General features: G+C 49.8%; 1 protein-coding gene across 2 annotated transcripts; it reads left to right on the forward strand.

Moving 5' to 3' along the window:
- Positions 1 to 1245: 1245 nt before the first annotated feature.
- On the forward strand, positions 1246 to 16342 carry Dctn2 (dynactin subunit 2). 2 transcript variants are annotated; one of them, XM_051170742.1, is made up of 13 exons: positions 1246 to 1426; positions 2292 to 2360; positions 10027 to 10123; positions 10278 to 10339; positions 11018 to 11116; positions 11461 to 11621; positions 11733 to 11880; positions 12403 to 12468; positions 12618 to 12656; positions 12803 to 13055; positions 13140 to 13231; positions 15581 to 15693; positions 15893 to 16342. In XM_051170742.1, exons 1-13 carry the CDS (start codon positions 1391 to 1393, stop codon positions 16086 to 16088), a joined length of 1431 nt encoding a protein of 476 aa, XP_051026699.1. In that variant the 5' UTR covers positions 1246 to 1390; the 3' UTR covers positions 16089 to 16342. The 2 variants fall into 2 exon arrangements, with proteins under 2 accessions (XP_051026699.1, XP_051026700.1); XM_051170743.1 differs by lacking the exon at positions 15581 to 15693.
- Positions 16343 to 16387: the final 45 nt, after the last annotated feature.

A 16387-nucleotide genomic window follows, 5' to 3' on the forward strand; every position in this document is an offset into this window, starting at 1 on the left:
AGGACAGTCAAAGCCACACAAAGAAACCTTGCCCTGAGTCAATGAGATGGCTCAGAAGGTAAAGGGGCTTGGCAACAAACCATAACCTGAGTTTGATTCCCAGGACCCCCAGATTAATAACAGTTGTTCTCTGACCTCCACACTCATGTGCATACACATGGACACAAATAAACAATTTCAATTCAATTTGGGCTTCTATTGTCATATATATACTTGGTAAAGTGAAAAGAGTAGCTACACTATGTCTATCCACCAGAAAGGTTTGCTGTTGGCCTGGACATAAAGCCACTGTATGCAAGGGTCCTGAGTTCAATTCCCGACACTGGAAAGTAGGTTCTAGGTCACCCTGGCTAGAGTTTGGGACTGTGTGTAAATTTCTTCCTCCTAATTTCTGGGAACTATTAATGAAGTGATGGCCTTCATGCAACATTCAGTCAAACTGTGAGCCATCCCTTTAGCACTTAAGATTTCCAGATTCTGAAAACAAAAACAAAAACAAAAAACCAGAGATAGCATGCCCAGATAAATTTGAATTTCAGATTATTATATGTATATTGCAAATATAATAAGAAACATGTTCATATTAAAATTGTTAGTTGTTTACTTGAAATTCAAGTTTTAAAAATTATTACCATTATTTATTTTATGTGGATGGGTGTTTTGCCTACATGTATGTCTGTGTACCACGTGTGTGTCCAGTGCCCTCAGAGGCCAGAAGAGGGCATCAGATCAACCTGTACTGGAGTTATAATAAATGTTTGTGAGCCACTAAGTGAATGCTGGATACAGAACCCAGGCCCTCTGCAAGAGCCGCCAGTGCTCTTAACCGCTGAGACATCTGTCCAGCTCCTGAAATTAAAATTTAACTAGGGGTCCTCTATTTTGTCCAGCAGCCCTGACCTGAAAAGACGGCTTCACTTTTCCATTCCTTACATTTTTTTCTAAATATTGCTGTTGTTCACAACGTGGCGAGCTGTGTGATTTCACCTAGTCAATTTCTAGGATTTCTAAAGCAGGGATTATGAAATTCTTCTATTAAAAGACTATTTGAAAAGTGGAAGCTCCCTACCGTGTGTCCGTGCTCCTAGCCCCAGCCCCAGAGGACCAGGACTACATATCCCACAATGCCAGGCGGCGTCTCTTCGCCATTACCTCATTCCCCGTCGCTCTCACCAATCCCAGCCCGTCCAGGGGTGTGGTAGCCGGCTGTCCTCGCGACTTTTGCCGTCTCCTTTCTGCCGGCCTGCTCCTGTCGCGAGACTTGCTGCTCCTCCGCCGCTCCCTTTACCGTCGCCTTAGCCGGGGACCCGGACCCAGCCTCTCCCCAAACCCGGTCACCGGCCCCGGCTCCGCCGAGGCCTTGGTCCCCCAGCCCCGCCTCGCCGCCGCCATGGCGGACCCTAAATACGCCGACCTCCCCGGCATTGTGAGTACAGGGCCGGGCCCGGCTCCCCAGACCGCGCCCCCGACCTCCCGAGGACACCCTTCCCAACAGAAACCAGCCGGCGAGCCCTCCCGCTGGCAGCCCCTCCTCGGCCCCCGGGCCTAGCGCCGCTCGCCCTTGGCCAGCTACATCTTTTGGACTACAGACCCGCCTGCACTGGGTCCTTGCACTCCGCGTCGGGCCACTCCCCTCCCCCCTTTTCTGGCAATAGCCGGTTTCTCCGCCCAGAAGTCGCCTCCGGGTGTTTATCTCCTTGTCCCCTCAGTGTTTATAACATCCACGTCAACATTGCCTTGTCGCCGCAGATTCCCCGATTCCCATCCCCGCGTACCCTTTCTCCAGCCGTACTCACTAGGCCACTAACGATGGCCTTCATCTTGCTGGGAAAGAGGTGACTGTTGCAGACACCTTGTGCCAGTGGGGAGCACCCGTGCCTGCTCCTCAGGCATTGGCCTGGCATTTACCCTCTGTGCTGCTGCCCTGCCTGCATTGTCAGGGTTTGGAGTTGGCGCGCAGGACCTTGACAAGTAAGGTCCTGAGTCACTTTCAACCCTTGTAGCAGTGGAGAGATGTGCAGGGCCTAAGTCAAGGAAGCCTCACCTGATTAGGACAATATGAGTAGCAAGGACTGGCCTCTTCGGCTGTGTCCAGGTCTTTTTACACCGATTGTTTATGCCAGGCCCCAGTAGGTACCAGCGGTCATCCCACTGACATACTGTTGGCAGGGGAAATGACAGACCCACAGAATCCTTGGATCACAAGGGTTTTCCATTAGCTGGTTCAAGGAAGTGGGCTAGGAGGTGAACGCAGGGTACTGAGACTGCGTGCTCACCGCTTCTCCCCGCAGGCCAGGAACGAACCGGATGTTTATGAAACCAGCGACCTACCTGAAGATGACCAAGCAGAGTTTGATGCGGTAAGACTACGCGCTGCCTCAGGGTCCCTCTGGACTTGAACTCTCTTCCCCAGATACAGGTCCTTGTCCTCTGGCAAGCCACAACAATAAGTGGGTATGCCAACCCCAGCCTGGATGGTGTGTAGATCTCGGGGCTTTTTAAAGGCCCTGCTGTGATGGCAGCCACCACCAACAGTGCCAGAAAGGAGAGTCAAGCCAGCGAGATTGCAAGTAACGACCTGCTAGTAAAACCCAGGTCTTAGATACAACTGAAATATCTCAAAACAGTTACGTTCTGACTAGTGTTTATTAGGCTTCTGGGTTCTAATCGATGCATTAATAAAGCACGGACATTGATTAGGTGGGAGTAAGCCTTTTTGTCTTATAAGGTATTTTATCACTATATTCTTAGTAGTATTTACCAAGAACTTGGATTTGAACTACAGTAGCCGTTTAGGCAAGGTGTAAGCAAATGACTTGGAGACTTCAGAAAAATAAGAGGCCTGGTCAGACCAAAATAATTTTGAGGAAAAACATAAATCTTTTAATCAGGGAGACACAATGATGGTTATATATTAAGTCTGCCCTGTGAGCTCCGAGGAATTGGCGCGCATGTGTACACACACACACACACACACACACACACACACACACACGACACTTTAACTAGGAAGGCTGTCATTTAGTATCATTTAACAGAATATGTTCATTCTGCTTTGATTTTTGCCCAGTGCAGAGGAAGAGACACCCCTACCCCTAAGGAGCCCCTGAGTAGTGTGACAGTTCAGATGTGCACACAGGACACATAGAACAGAGCTGGGGCATGTGTAGATCACGGAAGAAGCATCAGCTGACATCAGGCTCACATCGATGCCCCGAGATACCAGTCAGGGTGTGGCCAGGAGTCAGGGGACATTCTTGCAGGCCCAGTATGTGTGTCGTCAGTCCTGTGGCCATGTCTGTGGGGCTGGCTAGTTCTGGGGAATGCTGGTTGCTGGCTTGGCGTACTCACTTATTCCTTATTTTGTTCTTCCGTGCGGAAGCGCTTCCTACCTTGTAGGGAATAACTTCTCCACCCCTCCTCTCAACAGTGTGTTCCTTGTGGCTTCTGTATTTGCTGGCATGTCAGTCTACCGCCCTCTGTTCCCTCAAGCTTAAATATCTAGAGAAGGTGCAGACAGTGTCACTGCCCCGGTACCTGAATGTGACCCTGTCACTTCAAGAGGTGGCCTTGCTAACATGTCCTCATAGGTCAGGGAAGTATAAGATGAGGAATTCCTGAACTGCCTTCATTCGGAGACAGCTCAAGACCTCTGCCCATAACATACCAAGCCTGCAGAGAGAGAGTACAACTCTGTCCTTTTGTCACTTGCCATGATGCAAATGGTTGTCACTGCAGCCGCGTTTCCAAACTAATGTGTCATCATTTTCTTTTTGGAAGTACAGAGATAGCTCTTAAAAGAAGATGGTACCCATATTGGGCGTGATGGAGCCGTGTATAACCCTCTGACTGGCCCCTTTTCCTCACTGAACCTGAGCAGTCCATGGACATAGCAGCTCCTGACTGTGGAGGGAGGACACCAGAGAGTGTGCTCCCCCAGTGTAAGACCCAGGAAGCCCGAGTGGGAGCCTGGGAGCTACACTCATCAGCATGGCTCCGCCAGCCTCTTGGGGAGGAACCCCCAGAGCTGAACCATTCCCTGTGCCAGCTAATGGCTCCGGCCCCTACATGTCCCCACGGGCCTTAGGAAGGCAGCTTTCGGGAACTCAGCTGCATGATGGCTCCGCTGCTCATAATACTGACGTAAAGTGCAAAATGAGCACTGGAGTTGTGTGGCTTACCATTGCAGAAACATGGCAGCTGTAAGGCCTGGGTGCTGGCCCACTTCTCATCTGCAGCTGAACCGTGAGGTCTTCAGGCACGGCTGTAATCTCCAGATTGTTTTCGACTTTAACTTAATCTTTTTTTTTTTTTTTTTTTTTTTTTTTTTTGATTTTCGAGGCAGGGTTTCTCTCTGTAGCTCTGGCTGTCCTGCAACTCACTCTGTAGACCAGGCTGACCTCAAACTCACAGAGATCCACCTGCCTCTGCTTCCCAAGTGCTGGGATTAAAGGCATTAGCCGCCACTGCCCAGCCTTCAACTTTAATTTTATTTGTTTTTAAATTAAGTCATACATGCATGGAAAAAAATGTTTAAGGCTGTGTAGTGAAAAGGTCCTCACCTTTGCCTACCACTCAGTTCTCTGGAGTCAACCAATATGGCCAGGAGGGTCTATAAGTGTTCATTTATTTATTTTATTTTATTTTTGAGATAGGTTCTCACTATGTCACCCTGTCTGGCCTAGAACTCCCTATGTAGACCAGGCTGGCCAAGTGCTGGTGGATTAATGGCATTTGCTGCCACTCCTGACTTCCAGGTGTTAATTTAAAGGAAGATCAAGTAAAATGTCCCTTCGGCGTATTTAACCTTCCTCTGGTTTCTCTACTGCCAATAATAATAATAGACCTTAATTGCTAGTTTAATTTGACATTATGGTGTTGTGATTCCCATAGTGGGAAGGGAGAGACAGGAAAGAAGTAGAAGATTCGGTTTGTTTGTTTTTTCCAGTGAGCCCTATTTTTCTTCTATTCCTTTAAAACAGTTTTAGCAGGAAGTAAAGTATTTTACAGCAGGAATGGGCTGGAAATCAGCAGAGGCCCGCAGCTTCCCTTCACAGCCTGGGGAAGCCTGCGTCTGAGCCTCTCTCAGGGTGGTTGAAGCAGTAACTCCTTAGAGTGCCCCCTTTGGAAAGCTACTTGCCGAATGGAGTGCCTTCCCCTGGCCCACAGCCTGCCTGGGTCCCTAAAGCACTCTCGGCTCATGGCTTAAGCAGAGACAATTAAGAACATCTCAGAAGAACAGGACTCAGCATCTCCCTGCATGATATAACTACCCCAAGGCCATGTAAAAGGAAGATTTCCAATTCTAGGTGGTGGGTTGCCCCGACAGCTGCGGTTTCCTCTCAGTTTAGAATGCCGTAGAGTATGCTGACTGCTCACTGACTGTTGGCGCACTGACTTACCAGAGTTTTTCCCAATGCTTCCCCATCCTCCCTCCTCACCACCCTGCCTGGACACTAGTTTGCACAAGTAAGGCCATTCAATGCTTCTTCTCTGCATGTTCTGTTCATCTGCCCTCTTGCATGTGATGCTCTGACCCTTTGCAATCGTTGTAGCTAATTGTTTCAAATCTCAGGGGGTCCCTACTTGGGCCTTGCTGGCCTTATATTTAAAGATCACTAATCACAGTTTAGAAACACAACTATGATGCACGAATCCTTGTGAGTTAATGTCTCTTCACCTTGTGAGGTCTGCAGAATAAAACTGGAGTGAAGGAGGGAGTACAAACACGGAGGCGTTTAGACGTAGGGGTGTAGGCTTGGAAGAGGATGCAAGAAGAGATTTTTATGAATTGGCCTTTGGCTATTCGAGAAAACAATGGGAAGGCCAGGGGAGCCCAGACCCCCACCCCACTTGCTAGTGTTTGCAGATGATCGGAAGAGAAAGCACTGTGACTGTTGTCCCAAGCTAAGTAACTCTTGGTGAGCGGTAGGTGAGGTTTGTGCTTCGGGACAATAATTTGGGCTATTTGTCTTTCTGAGTCTCTGTGTTTCTGTACTCCTCTTTTAGAAATGGATGGGCTGTCAGCATTATGTTGGCCCGTCCTGGACAGTTTTATTCTACAGCTCTCTCCATGTTCCTTGTCACCATGGTTCTGAAGTCCCCTGGCTGAAGTCTAGGCATAGAGCCTCGGCAGAGTGGCCACCTTCCCTGTCTGGTTTAGAGCCTCAGGTCTTGTTCTCTGAGGCACAGCCACTTAGCAGACAACCATTAATGAGGGAGTGGGAGCTACGTACAGGTGAGCTGGCACCCAGGGTCAGAGCACTCGGAGGTTTGTAGTTTTCTGTGGTAACTGTTAGTGCCCGTAGCATAGGAAATATGCCCCGACCCTTGTCACCCCTCAGCCCACTCAGAGCACAGACTTGGTATGTACTGCATACACCACTGCTCATCCTTGTTTTGTTTTTTGTTGGTGGTGGTTTGGCTTGGTTTTTGTCCCTTCCCTCTTGGTTTGAACTTAGCTTTTTGGCCCATCTTCTCCCTCCTTCTCCTTGAGTTTCTCCCAAGTTGCTTTTAGTTTGGTGAGACCAAGTCAAAAACAGATCTAGTACATCTGGGTGCTTATGCCCACTTGTGTACAGTGACATCTCAGGGCCTGGAGTTACCTTGAATGTGGGTAAGAGGCTAAAATAAAAGAGGAGCCTTGGCTAGGCTGGGCTCTGCCTTTGTCCAGCGCATCTAGACAAACTGCTGTGGAGGAAGTGCACCCGTCCCTCACCTTCACCGTGGGTTTCTGTGCATGTATGTAATGGCCATCAGCCCGCTGCCTCCCCACCTACCCCTCAGCAGAGCTAGACAGGCAGAGCACAGTTGGAGTTCCCTTCCTGGCATCATTGAACCCATAAGTCTTGCTTTGGAACAAGCTGTGTCTCCGTGGCCTGGACTAAAGTGAGACTTCTTTGCCATACACTCGCCCTCCTCCATGACCTGCTGTGAGTCTTGTGAAAACATGTTCTGCCCAGAGGCTGTAGCTGGGGGTCGTATGGTCCTCTGGCCTCTTGTATAGTGGGAAAATCACCCTGCATCCTGTAACTGTAGCAGGGTGAGTTACCAACCATTCAACTAGAAAATGTGAGCTAGTGAGGGACTCTACCTGGTGAGTTCTGGGCCAACGTCAGCCATGTCAGGTCGTCAGAAGCTCCACCTCTGCATCTCTTCCTGCCATTTCTATAGCTTCCTTCACCTGAGTCTGCCCTCTCCCTGTTGCGCACCAGCTGTAACATCTAACTCCTCATGCCCGGCACCCTATGCGACCGCTGCAACCACGAAGCTTCATGACATCTTCATCACCAGAGAGGAAAGGGTCACGTGGTCTTCCTTCTCTCGGGGCGTGTTCTGACCTCAGCTAGAGTTCTTGGCCCCCAAATTTTGCTAAGCTCCCCTGGGGCCCTGTGGTGCAGTGTTTGAAGACTGTCATGTAGTGCATGTGACAATTTGCTAATAACAATTTTGTCTTTTTTTTCCCTCCCTCGTCCCTATTCCCCCACACCCTTTCCTTTTTAACTCTTGATTTTCTCACCTCTGGGGAAACCACAAGGAGCTGGTAAGAAGCCCGACCTTTCATCTGCTTTTAACGGGGTGTGCTGTGATGGGCAGTTGCTTTCTGTCCTTTGTCTCTGCTAACTCTTTGGACATCCTTGTCAGCCCCACATGCAGCACCTTTTCCTGTCTCGCAGGTCACTGTAGTGATATAGCAGGTTTCTGAGATGCTGGTGTCCTAGGTACCATCTGCAGACCAGCGGGTGCAGCCCACCTGACCCTCCCAGGGCCACTGCTCAGGGAAACGCTGAGAAGATGGTACCATTAGGTGGCCCTCCTAGCCCAGGCCTCACTTCTAGAGCAGAAGCTGAGCCTTTCTTCACTTCTAACCCTTTGTTGCTCTCGTCTTTACCTACTTAAGAACAGAAATCAGAAAGTAGGTTCTCCCTCGCAGAGCCTCCGTCTGTGAGGGCTTAGTGGGCGTGAACTATGATCTGATCTTTCATATTCTTCCAGTTAAGACTGCCGTGCCTTTTTCTTTTTTTCTTTTTTTTTTCCTTTTGTGTGTATGTGGTAGCAGAGGTCAACTCGGGGACTTAAGCATTCTAGGCTGGTACTCTACCCTCTACCACTGACTTACATCAGCCTGTTGTGCCTCTTTTTTTGTTGTTGTTGTTTTGTTTTGTTTTGTTTTTTGAGACAGGGTTTCTCTGTAGCCTTGGCTGTCCTAGACTCACTTTGTAGACCAGGCTGGCCTCAAACTCACAGCGATCCACCTGCCTCTGCCTCCCGAGTGCTGGGATTAAAGGCGTGCACCACCACGCCCGGCTTCTTTTTTTAACATGAGGTCTCACTGTGTAGACCAGCCTGACCTGTAACAGAGAGAGCCAACCTGCTTCTACCTCCTGGCGTGCCCCGCTACCACCCAGTGTGGTGTTTTATTTTTGAGGCAAGGTCTTGCTATACCATTCTCTAGGCTAGCTGGGGTTACAAGCGTGGGCCACTATGCTTGTCTGAAAAAGGGACTGTACCTTGTTGGCTTTTGTGGAGAGAAAACCTGTTTCCAGGAGCTGGCTTCGTAGAAGGAGCTTGCCTTTCTTGAGCTGGTGTCCCCAGACAGTTTAGAGACCAGAAGCCACACAGTGACTGGGCCAGTGGGAACTTCCTCGGCAAAAAGAATGGTGGAGATCGATTTGTCTTCTCCTCAGGACCTGCCTCTGTGGAGGGCACTGAGCCCTTTTGTTTTCCCTCTGTCGAAGGAGGGAAGCTGCTGCTTTCTTATCCTGCTTCTCTCTGTCCTCAGCCTCTGAAGCTGCCACCCACTCTGATCCCTTCTGGGATGAGAGTAGAGGTGCAGGATGGAGTCTCCCTCTGGCTCTTGCCTCCTCTCCTGTCCTGTTTCTCCTCCCTACTTCCCACGCACCCACACACAGGCAGAAGTTCTGTCTTGGATGCAGATAGGATTGCCTGGGTAATAGGCCCATGCCTTCTCCTTTCCTTTTCCGAGAAAGAGTAAGAAAACCTTTTCTAAGTGACTCTAATGTGCAACCGGAGTTGAGAGTCATTTACCTAGATTTGGGTTTGAGGGCCAGTCTTGCCTTCTGTGGAATAGGGAGGTGCCCCCCTTAACAAAACAGCACTCCTAGGCCCCTCCTTCCTTCAGCAGAGCGGTGGCCTTTCTGGGGGGAGGAGGGATATGTGCCCCGAGGACCAGCTTGATGTGATTATTGAAGAGCAAGCTGGTTGTAAGGAGGAACCTCTGCCTCAGTTCTAGGGTGCAGTATTTCCTCTCTCTGCAGTGTCCCCTACTTGAGTGCTTATGTGCAGCAGAGGGGGCAGGGAGAAGGGACAAATGCCGCACTTCTCTGCCGAGGGCTGTATGTGTGGCCCTTGCCCAAGGTGCTCCCAAGAAACAGCTACTTATGCTTATTATCTGTGAGGTATCCTTCAAAAGAACCCACCGAGCCCTTGCTGCTCCTCCTTGACCCTGAACTATAGTAGCACAGAAGACAGGCTTCTAAGCACACCCTCCGCCAACCCTCCTCTTACATCTAAGAGCTATGTCTGCAAGATTAAACCTGCCATTTTACATTTAGAGTACTGTCCTTGCTGTCGGCCATCCTCTCCCCCAGCAAGGATGGGAAGTTGGCTCTAAATGGACTTGTTCAACCAGGAAAAGGAGATTTGCTTTTGGGAGGGAGGTTAAGAGAGGTCAGGTTGGTCTCTTGCCCTGAGTGCATGTGTGTGCCAGATAACTGGGAGGGGCTGAGGGAGAGGAGGCTTATGTACAGAGTGGGTGGGGGAGGTTATGCTGCCTCTGCTCCTAGCTAAATCGGGGTGTTAATATTTACACTACGGAGGCTCCAGCTTCACCAGGAAGCTTCTCTTTCCTAGGTGGAGCCAGGGTGGGCAGCTTGGAATGTAATCACCTTCTCTCCCCTTGGAAAACAGGGCCCAGTGTCTCAGTAGTTTGGGGGCTTTATGGGATAGGAAGGATACTGAGGTGGAAATGGGGCTGCACCTGGCCTGAACTCCCTGTCCCTTCAGGAGGAGCTGACCAGCACAAGTGTGGAGCATATCATTGTCAACCCCAATGCTGCCTACGACAAGTTTAAGGACAAGAGAGTGGGGACAAAGGGACTTGGTGAGACTGGGCTGGAAGCTGGGTGGGAATTCTAGAGAAGCAGCCTGCATGTGTCCTGGGCTCTTAGGAGGGCCCTGTGGAGCCTTCTGGTAAGAGCCTTATAGTCACTAGGTCTGTGGCTGCGATGCACTCAGTAGTCCTCTTTTCTTGGCAGATTTCTCAGATCGCATTGGAAAAACCAAGAGGACAGGATATGAATCTGGAGACTATGAGATGGTTTGTTGTGTGTGTGTTGATGGACATGGGGTTGTGAGCCTATAGCAGGCGTGTAGCTGGGAGTGAGGGATGTCAAGGTTTGAGTTTTGTTTGTTTCTTGTCTTTTTATTTTTGGGGAGGAGGGTTATTATTATTTTGTTCTTGTTTTTCAAGACAAGGTTTCTCTGTGCATCCTTGCCTGGCCTTGAACTCACAGAGCTCCACCTGCCTCTGCCTGCCAGTGCTAGGATTAAAGGCATGTGCCACCACACCCAGCTTTGTTTGATTTTTTTTTTAAGATGTATTTATTTTTATTTTGTACATACTCGTGTTTGCCTGCATGTATGTATGTGTACCATGTGTGTGCCTGGTGTCTGGGGAGTCAAGAAGAGAGCACTGGAGCCTCTAGGGCTATGGGTGGTTGTGAGCCACCATGTGGGTGCTGGGGACTGAACTCAGGCCCTCTGTGCAGGCAGCTAGCACTCTGAGCTCCTGAGCCTGAGGGAAGCAGTCTTATTTGAGCTCTAGAACAGGCTGCTCTTGAAGGTGCTCTGCTCCCTGCGCTCTTCTGGGGTCTGCAGACCTCTGGCTCTCCCCTCTCCTCCATGTGAGGCATCAAGGAGGGTTACCTTATTGGGACTGAGTCCTCAGGCGTCCTGTAATGGGAGAGATAACATCACCTTCCTGCTTGCTTTCTAGCTCGGAGAGGGTCTGGGAGTGAAGGAGACACCGCAGCAGAAGTACCAGCGACTGCTGCATGAAGTCCAAGAGCTGACAACTGAGGTGGAGAAAATCAAGGTAACTGTGCACTGGCTTCTCCCAGGTCTTCGCAGAGGAGCAACTCCCAGCGGGCAGAACAAGCGTCCCGGACAGTGAGGTTGTCAGGTTTGGGGAATAGAAATTACATTGAATCTGTTAAACTCAGGCTGTTGTTCTAAAGCCTGCCCTAGAGGGATGAGGGGCTGCTTCTCACTGCATGCTTGAGGTACACAGACATACGTGCAGTCACAACACCCATATATATATATATAAATTAAATTAAATTACCTGGCCATAGCTTTTCTTGGGGATATTGCTGTTTTTTTGTTTTTCTTTTTTCCTTCTTTCCTGCCACCCTAACTGCCGACCTCTTGTCCTGTCAGACTACAGTGAAGGAGTCAGCCACGGAGGAGAAGCTCACCCCTGTGGTGCTAGCGAAGCAGCTGGCTGCCCTGAAGCAGCAGCTGGTTGCTTCCCACCTGGAGAAGCTGCTGGGACCAGATGCTGCAATCAACCTCACCGATCCAGACGGAGCCCTGGCCAAGTGAGGACCGTCCTTAGCAGAAAGACGATAGTGACAGCAGCAGGCAGTAGGGAGGTGTAGGTAGCCCTCGTCCTTCAGTCATGGCATTATCACTTGTTCTCTTTGACTCAGGCGCTTACTGCTACAGCTGGAAGCAACAAAGAACAGCAAAGGTGGCTCAGGGGGAAAGACCACAGGAGGGACCCCCCCAGGCAGCAACCTTGTCACTTACGAACTACACTCTCGGCCTGAGCAGGACAAGTTCTCACAAGCTGCCAAAGTAAGTATGAGTTAGCATAGGTTGGGAGCCAGGGAGATGGAACCTTTCACTTTGCCTGTGTCCCTTAAGGATCAGGCCTGGGGAGGGCGCTAGGAAAGGTGCTGACTCCTCCTCAAGTCTTTGCGGATTCTCTGTGTGGCCTTGGCTGTCCTGGACTCTATTTGTAGACCACGCTGGCCTCAAACTCAGAAGAGTTTGAACTCAAAGAATTCTGCCTTTTTAGAGTGCTAGGATTACAGGCATGCACTACTGTGCCCACTTCTTCTAGAAGTCTTATGTTCCTTGTCTCCTTGTATAACTATTTTTTGAGGCGAGGTCTCATGCAGCCTAGGCTAGCTTTGAACTCAGGATGTAGTTTAGGCTGGCTCTGAACTCCAGATCCTCCAGCTACTATCTCCCAAGTGGTCCATCTAGTTTGAATTTAAAGATAAGATTGTAGCTCAGGGTGTGTTCCAGGAAGGAGTCCTAGGAGCCGGAATGCAGGGGCAGAGGTGGCAAGCCTCATTTCCACCTTCTCCATAGGTTGCAGAACTCGAGAAGCGTCTGTCAGAGCTGGAGGCCGCTGTCCGATGTGACCAGGATGCCCAGGTCAGGTGCCCTTGTGTGCTTAGTCTGTAGTGATCAGAGCCCTGACTCCTCACCCTCTGGGCTGCAGCTAGAGCCAGGAATTATGGAGGAAGGCAATTACCCTGTGGATGTGTGGAGATTACTGATTTCTTTGCTCTTTTTCCCACCAGAATCCCCTTTCTGTAGGTCTTCAGGGAGCCTGCCTTATGGTGAGTAGGGAGGGAGCTGGAATGCCTGGGCACAAAGGGCTGCAGCATGGGTGACTTACAACAGTGCCAGTCAGTGGTGGGAACTCCAGGGTCTGGTTTGCTTCATTTCCTGGTGACACTTGTCTAAACCCTTCCTGACCCTCTAGGAAACGGTAGAACTGTTGCAGGCCAAGGTGAGTGCCCTGGACCTTGCAGTTCTAGACCAAGTAGAGGCTCGGCTACAGAGTGTCCTGGGAAAGGTGAATGAGATTGCCAAGCATAAAGGCCCTGTGGGGGATGCAGACACACAGAGCAAGGTGAACCAGCTTTATGAAACCATACAGCGCTGGAGCCCCATCGCCTCCACCCTCCCTGAGCTGGTACAGAGACTTGTCACCATCAAGCAGCTGCACGAGCAAGGTGTGAGGCTGCCCCTGGCCCCTTCAGCTTCCTCGCCTTCATCTAGGATTCTGCTCTCAACCATGCCTCTCTTTACTTCTGTAGCTATGCAGTTTGGTCAGCTCCTGACACACTTGGACACGACTCAGCAGATGATCGCCAGCTCCCTTAAGGATAATGCTGCTCTCCTGACCCAGGTATGTGCATCTCCGACCAGGGCACACCTCAGAGGGTCCCAGCCCTACCTCAGAGGGTTCTGTCTTAGGGTCAGGAGGTCTGTTCTGTTTTCTTGTATAACCTTTGTGCCCAACCTACTTAACCTCTTTCTTTCTAACCTTGGACTTTTTTTTTTTTTTTTTTTTTTAGAAGAAAATAAGGATGTTGGGCAGAGTATCGGTGTGTCTGACTAGTCTGAAACGTGTAGACCAGGATGGCCCCAAATTTGTGGCAGTCCTCCTCCTTATTCCCAAGTGCTGGGATCACAGCAATGTGCTACCAAGCTTAACTTTTTATTTGGGAACAGGTCTTGGTATATATACCCTATCTGGCCTGGTATTTGTGTGGCTTAAACTGGTGTCAAACTCACAACAAAACACACCTTGCTGCTTTAGACTCCAAGGAGCTGGAATTAGGCCTGAGCATGTCTTGTCCTTGTGTGTGTGCACGCGCGCGCGAAGGAGAGAGAAAGAGAGAGAGATTGTATGCTCACGAATTTGTGATTAAAGGCATCAGATGCTTTTGGAGCTGGACTTGAGGCAGTTGTGAGCTGACTAAAATGGGCACTGGAAATGGAAAGTGAGTCCTCTGCAGGAGTAGTAAGGCTCTTAACCCTTGAGCCATCTCTTCAGCCCTTTCAACTTATTCTTGAGATAAATTTCTGGAACTCACTGTTCTGACTAGATTTACCGTGCTCCAGGTCCCCTTCCTCTAATACATGTGTCTGCTGCCCAGGGGAGCCAGAAGTATGTGTCAGGTCCCCTGAGACTGGAGTCACACAGCTGTGAGCCAGGCCTGGGTCCTGTGAAAGAGCAGCTTATGCTTTTTTTTTTTTTTTTTTTAAGATATTATATATACAGTGGTACAGCTGCAGGCCAGAAGAGGGCACAAGCTCTCATTATAGATGGTTGTGAGCCACCATGTGGTTGCTGGGAATTGAACTCAGGACTTTTGCAAGGACAAGTAGTGCTCCTAACCGCTGAGCCACCTTTCCAGCCTGCAGCCAGTGCTCAGTGCTCTTAACAGCTCCAGAGCCTTGCCTGTATTTTCTTTTTCCTGTATTTTTACCTAGGTGCTGGGGGATCTGAATTCAGGTCCTGATGTTTGCACAGTAAACACGTTATTCACTCAGTCATCTCCCCCCGCCCCTCTTTTTCCCCCCTCTGAGACAGGGTTTCTCTGTGTAGCCCTGGCTATTCTGGACTCGCGTTGTAGACCAGGCTGGTCTTGAACTTAAGAGATCTGCTTTTTTTTTTTTTTTTTTTTTTTTTTAAGATTTTATTTTATGAGTATTTTTTCTCCATGAACATAGGTGTATCACTTGTGTGCCTAGTGCTTGTGGAGGGCAGAAGAGGGTGTCAGATCCTGGAACTGAAGTTACAGATGGCTGTGAGCCACCATGTGGGTGCTGAGAATTGAACCTGAGTCCTCTGGAAGAGCAGCCAGTGCTCTTAACTGCTGAGCTCTGCTCAGCTGCCTCCTGCTCTTACTCATTCTATAGAATGCTCAGCACATGGCTAATACTCCGTTTCTATTGGATGAGCTATTCTTAGTGCTGTGGGGAGGGCAGCATCACAATCCACTGCAGAGACGGGCTACATTGAGTTGAGGTCAGCCTGGTCACCTGCTGAGTTCCAGGCCAGTCATGGCCACATGATGAGACCCAGTCTCAAAATAAATGGAAAACAGAAAAAGCTAGATGTGGTGGCATGCACGCATAATCCTAGTAATCAGGAGACAGAGGAAGAGGGGAGGGGTCTCCTGACCAGGGCCAGCCTGGTCTGCAAAGTGAGTTCCAGAACAGCCAGGGCTACAGAGAGAAACCCTGTCTCAAAACAAAACAAGTATTTGGTATATTTCCCTCTACCTTTCTAAAATTCTGAACCAGTGAAAACCTCATTTTATCAAAGTCTTGTTGTTTGTCCTTTCATAAAATATGTGAAGACAGGGTGATTGGAATTTTTAAGTCACTGAGACCCTGACCTAAGACCATAGTATTCAGGGTAGTTTGGGAACTATTGCTACAAACATTTCCTCCATCCACCTACCCCTTTCAAAACCAGAGGTCCGAAACTATGTTTCCATTTGTTTCTTTCTTCCACTGCCCCCTCCCCCTCCCCAAGACAGGGTTTCTCTGTGTAGCCTTGGCTGTCCTGGACTCGCTCTGTAGACCAGGCTGGCCTCGAACTCACAGCCATCTGCCTGCTTCTGCCTCCCGAGTGCTGAGATTGTAGGTGTGTGCCACCACGCCCAGCTTCCATTTGTTTTAGAGACTGTTCTCATGTAGTCCATGTTGGCCTCAAGCTATGACTTTGTTTTGTTTGAGACAGGATCTCTGTGTTTACAGCCCTGGCTGTCCTAGAATTAACTCACCCTGTGGACCAGGCAGGACTCAAAACCCACAGATCTGCCTGCCTCTGCCTCCCAAGTGCTGGGATTACAGGTGTGCGCCACCACAGCCTGGCTTACGTGGGGCTAGGGATTGAACCTAGGGCTTTATGCCTGCTAGGCAAGCACTCTAGCAACTGAGGTACATCTTATTAGCCTCCTTTTCCTTTAAAGAGTATTTCTTCTGGGTGCTCTTCATCTCCCAATAGACACCTGGACCAAACAAAAACAAGACGTTTCATCCCCCTTTGCAGGTGCAGACAACTATGCAAGAAAACTTGGCCACAGTTGAGGGGAATTTTGCCAGCGTTGACGAGCGGATTAAGAAGCTGGGAAAGTGAGGGCCTTTGGGAGTTGCAGAGCGGGGTAACCCTTGTCCCCAAGCTTGGTCAGACCATTCCAGGGGACTTCCTTCTCCTTCACCGTAACTCACAGCCCCATCCCACCTGACAAAAGGCAAGGGTTCTTCTTGCATGTGGGGTGCATACCCTCCCCTGGAGAACACGTGGTAGCTGCGGGCTATTGGATGGGAGTCTTCCCTCAGGCCTCATGGATGAGGGTATGGGCCCAGCCACACGCCAGCTCGTGTCCAATCGCTGCTTTGCCTGGTGTGGGGGAGGACTGGATCTGTCCTCTAACACAGCTCTGTGGCTGACTATACTACTGTACAACTTTCTGACCATTAAATGCTGTTGTACCGTGTAGCCTCTGCTGTGTTTCCTGGGCTTCCAAGAGGCAGCACCAAGACA

Source organism: Acomys russatus, chromosome 28 (genome assembly GCF_903995435.1).
Source record: "Acomys russatus chromosome 28, mAcoRus1.1, whole genome shotgun sequence".
Taxonomy (NCBI): Eukaryota; Metazoa; Chordata; class Mammalia; order Rodentia; family Muridae; genus Acomys; species Acomys russatus.

Excerpts from the sequence above, each read along its gene's own strand:
- Dctn2 (XM_051170742.1), top strand. The coding sequence starts at position 1,391 with ATGGCGGACCCTAAATACGCCGACCTCCCCGGCATT. Across the intron at positions 2,361-10,026 it reads ACCAAGCAGAGTTTGATGCG|GAGGAGCTGACCAGCACAAG; the intron begins GTAAGACTACGC and ends CTGTCCCTTCAG. Across the intron at positions 11,622-11,732 it reads CCAGACGGAGCCCTGGCCAA|GCGCTTACTGCTACAGCTGG; the intron begins GTGAGGACCGTC and ends TCTTTGACTCAG.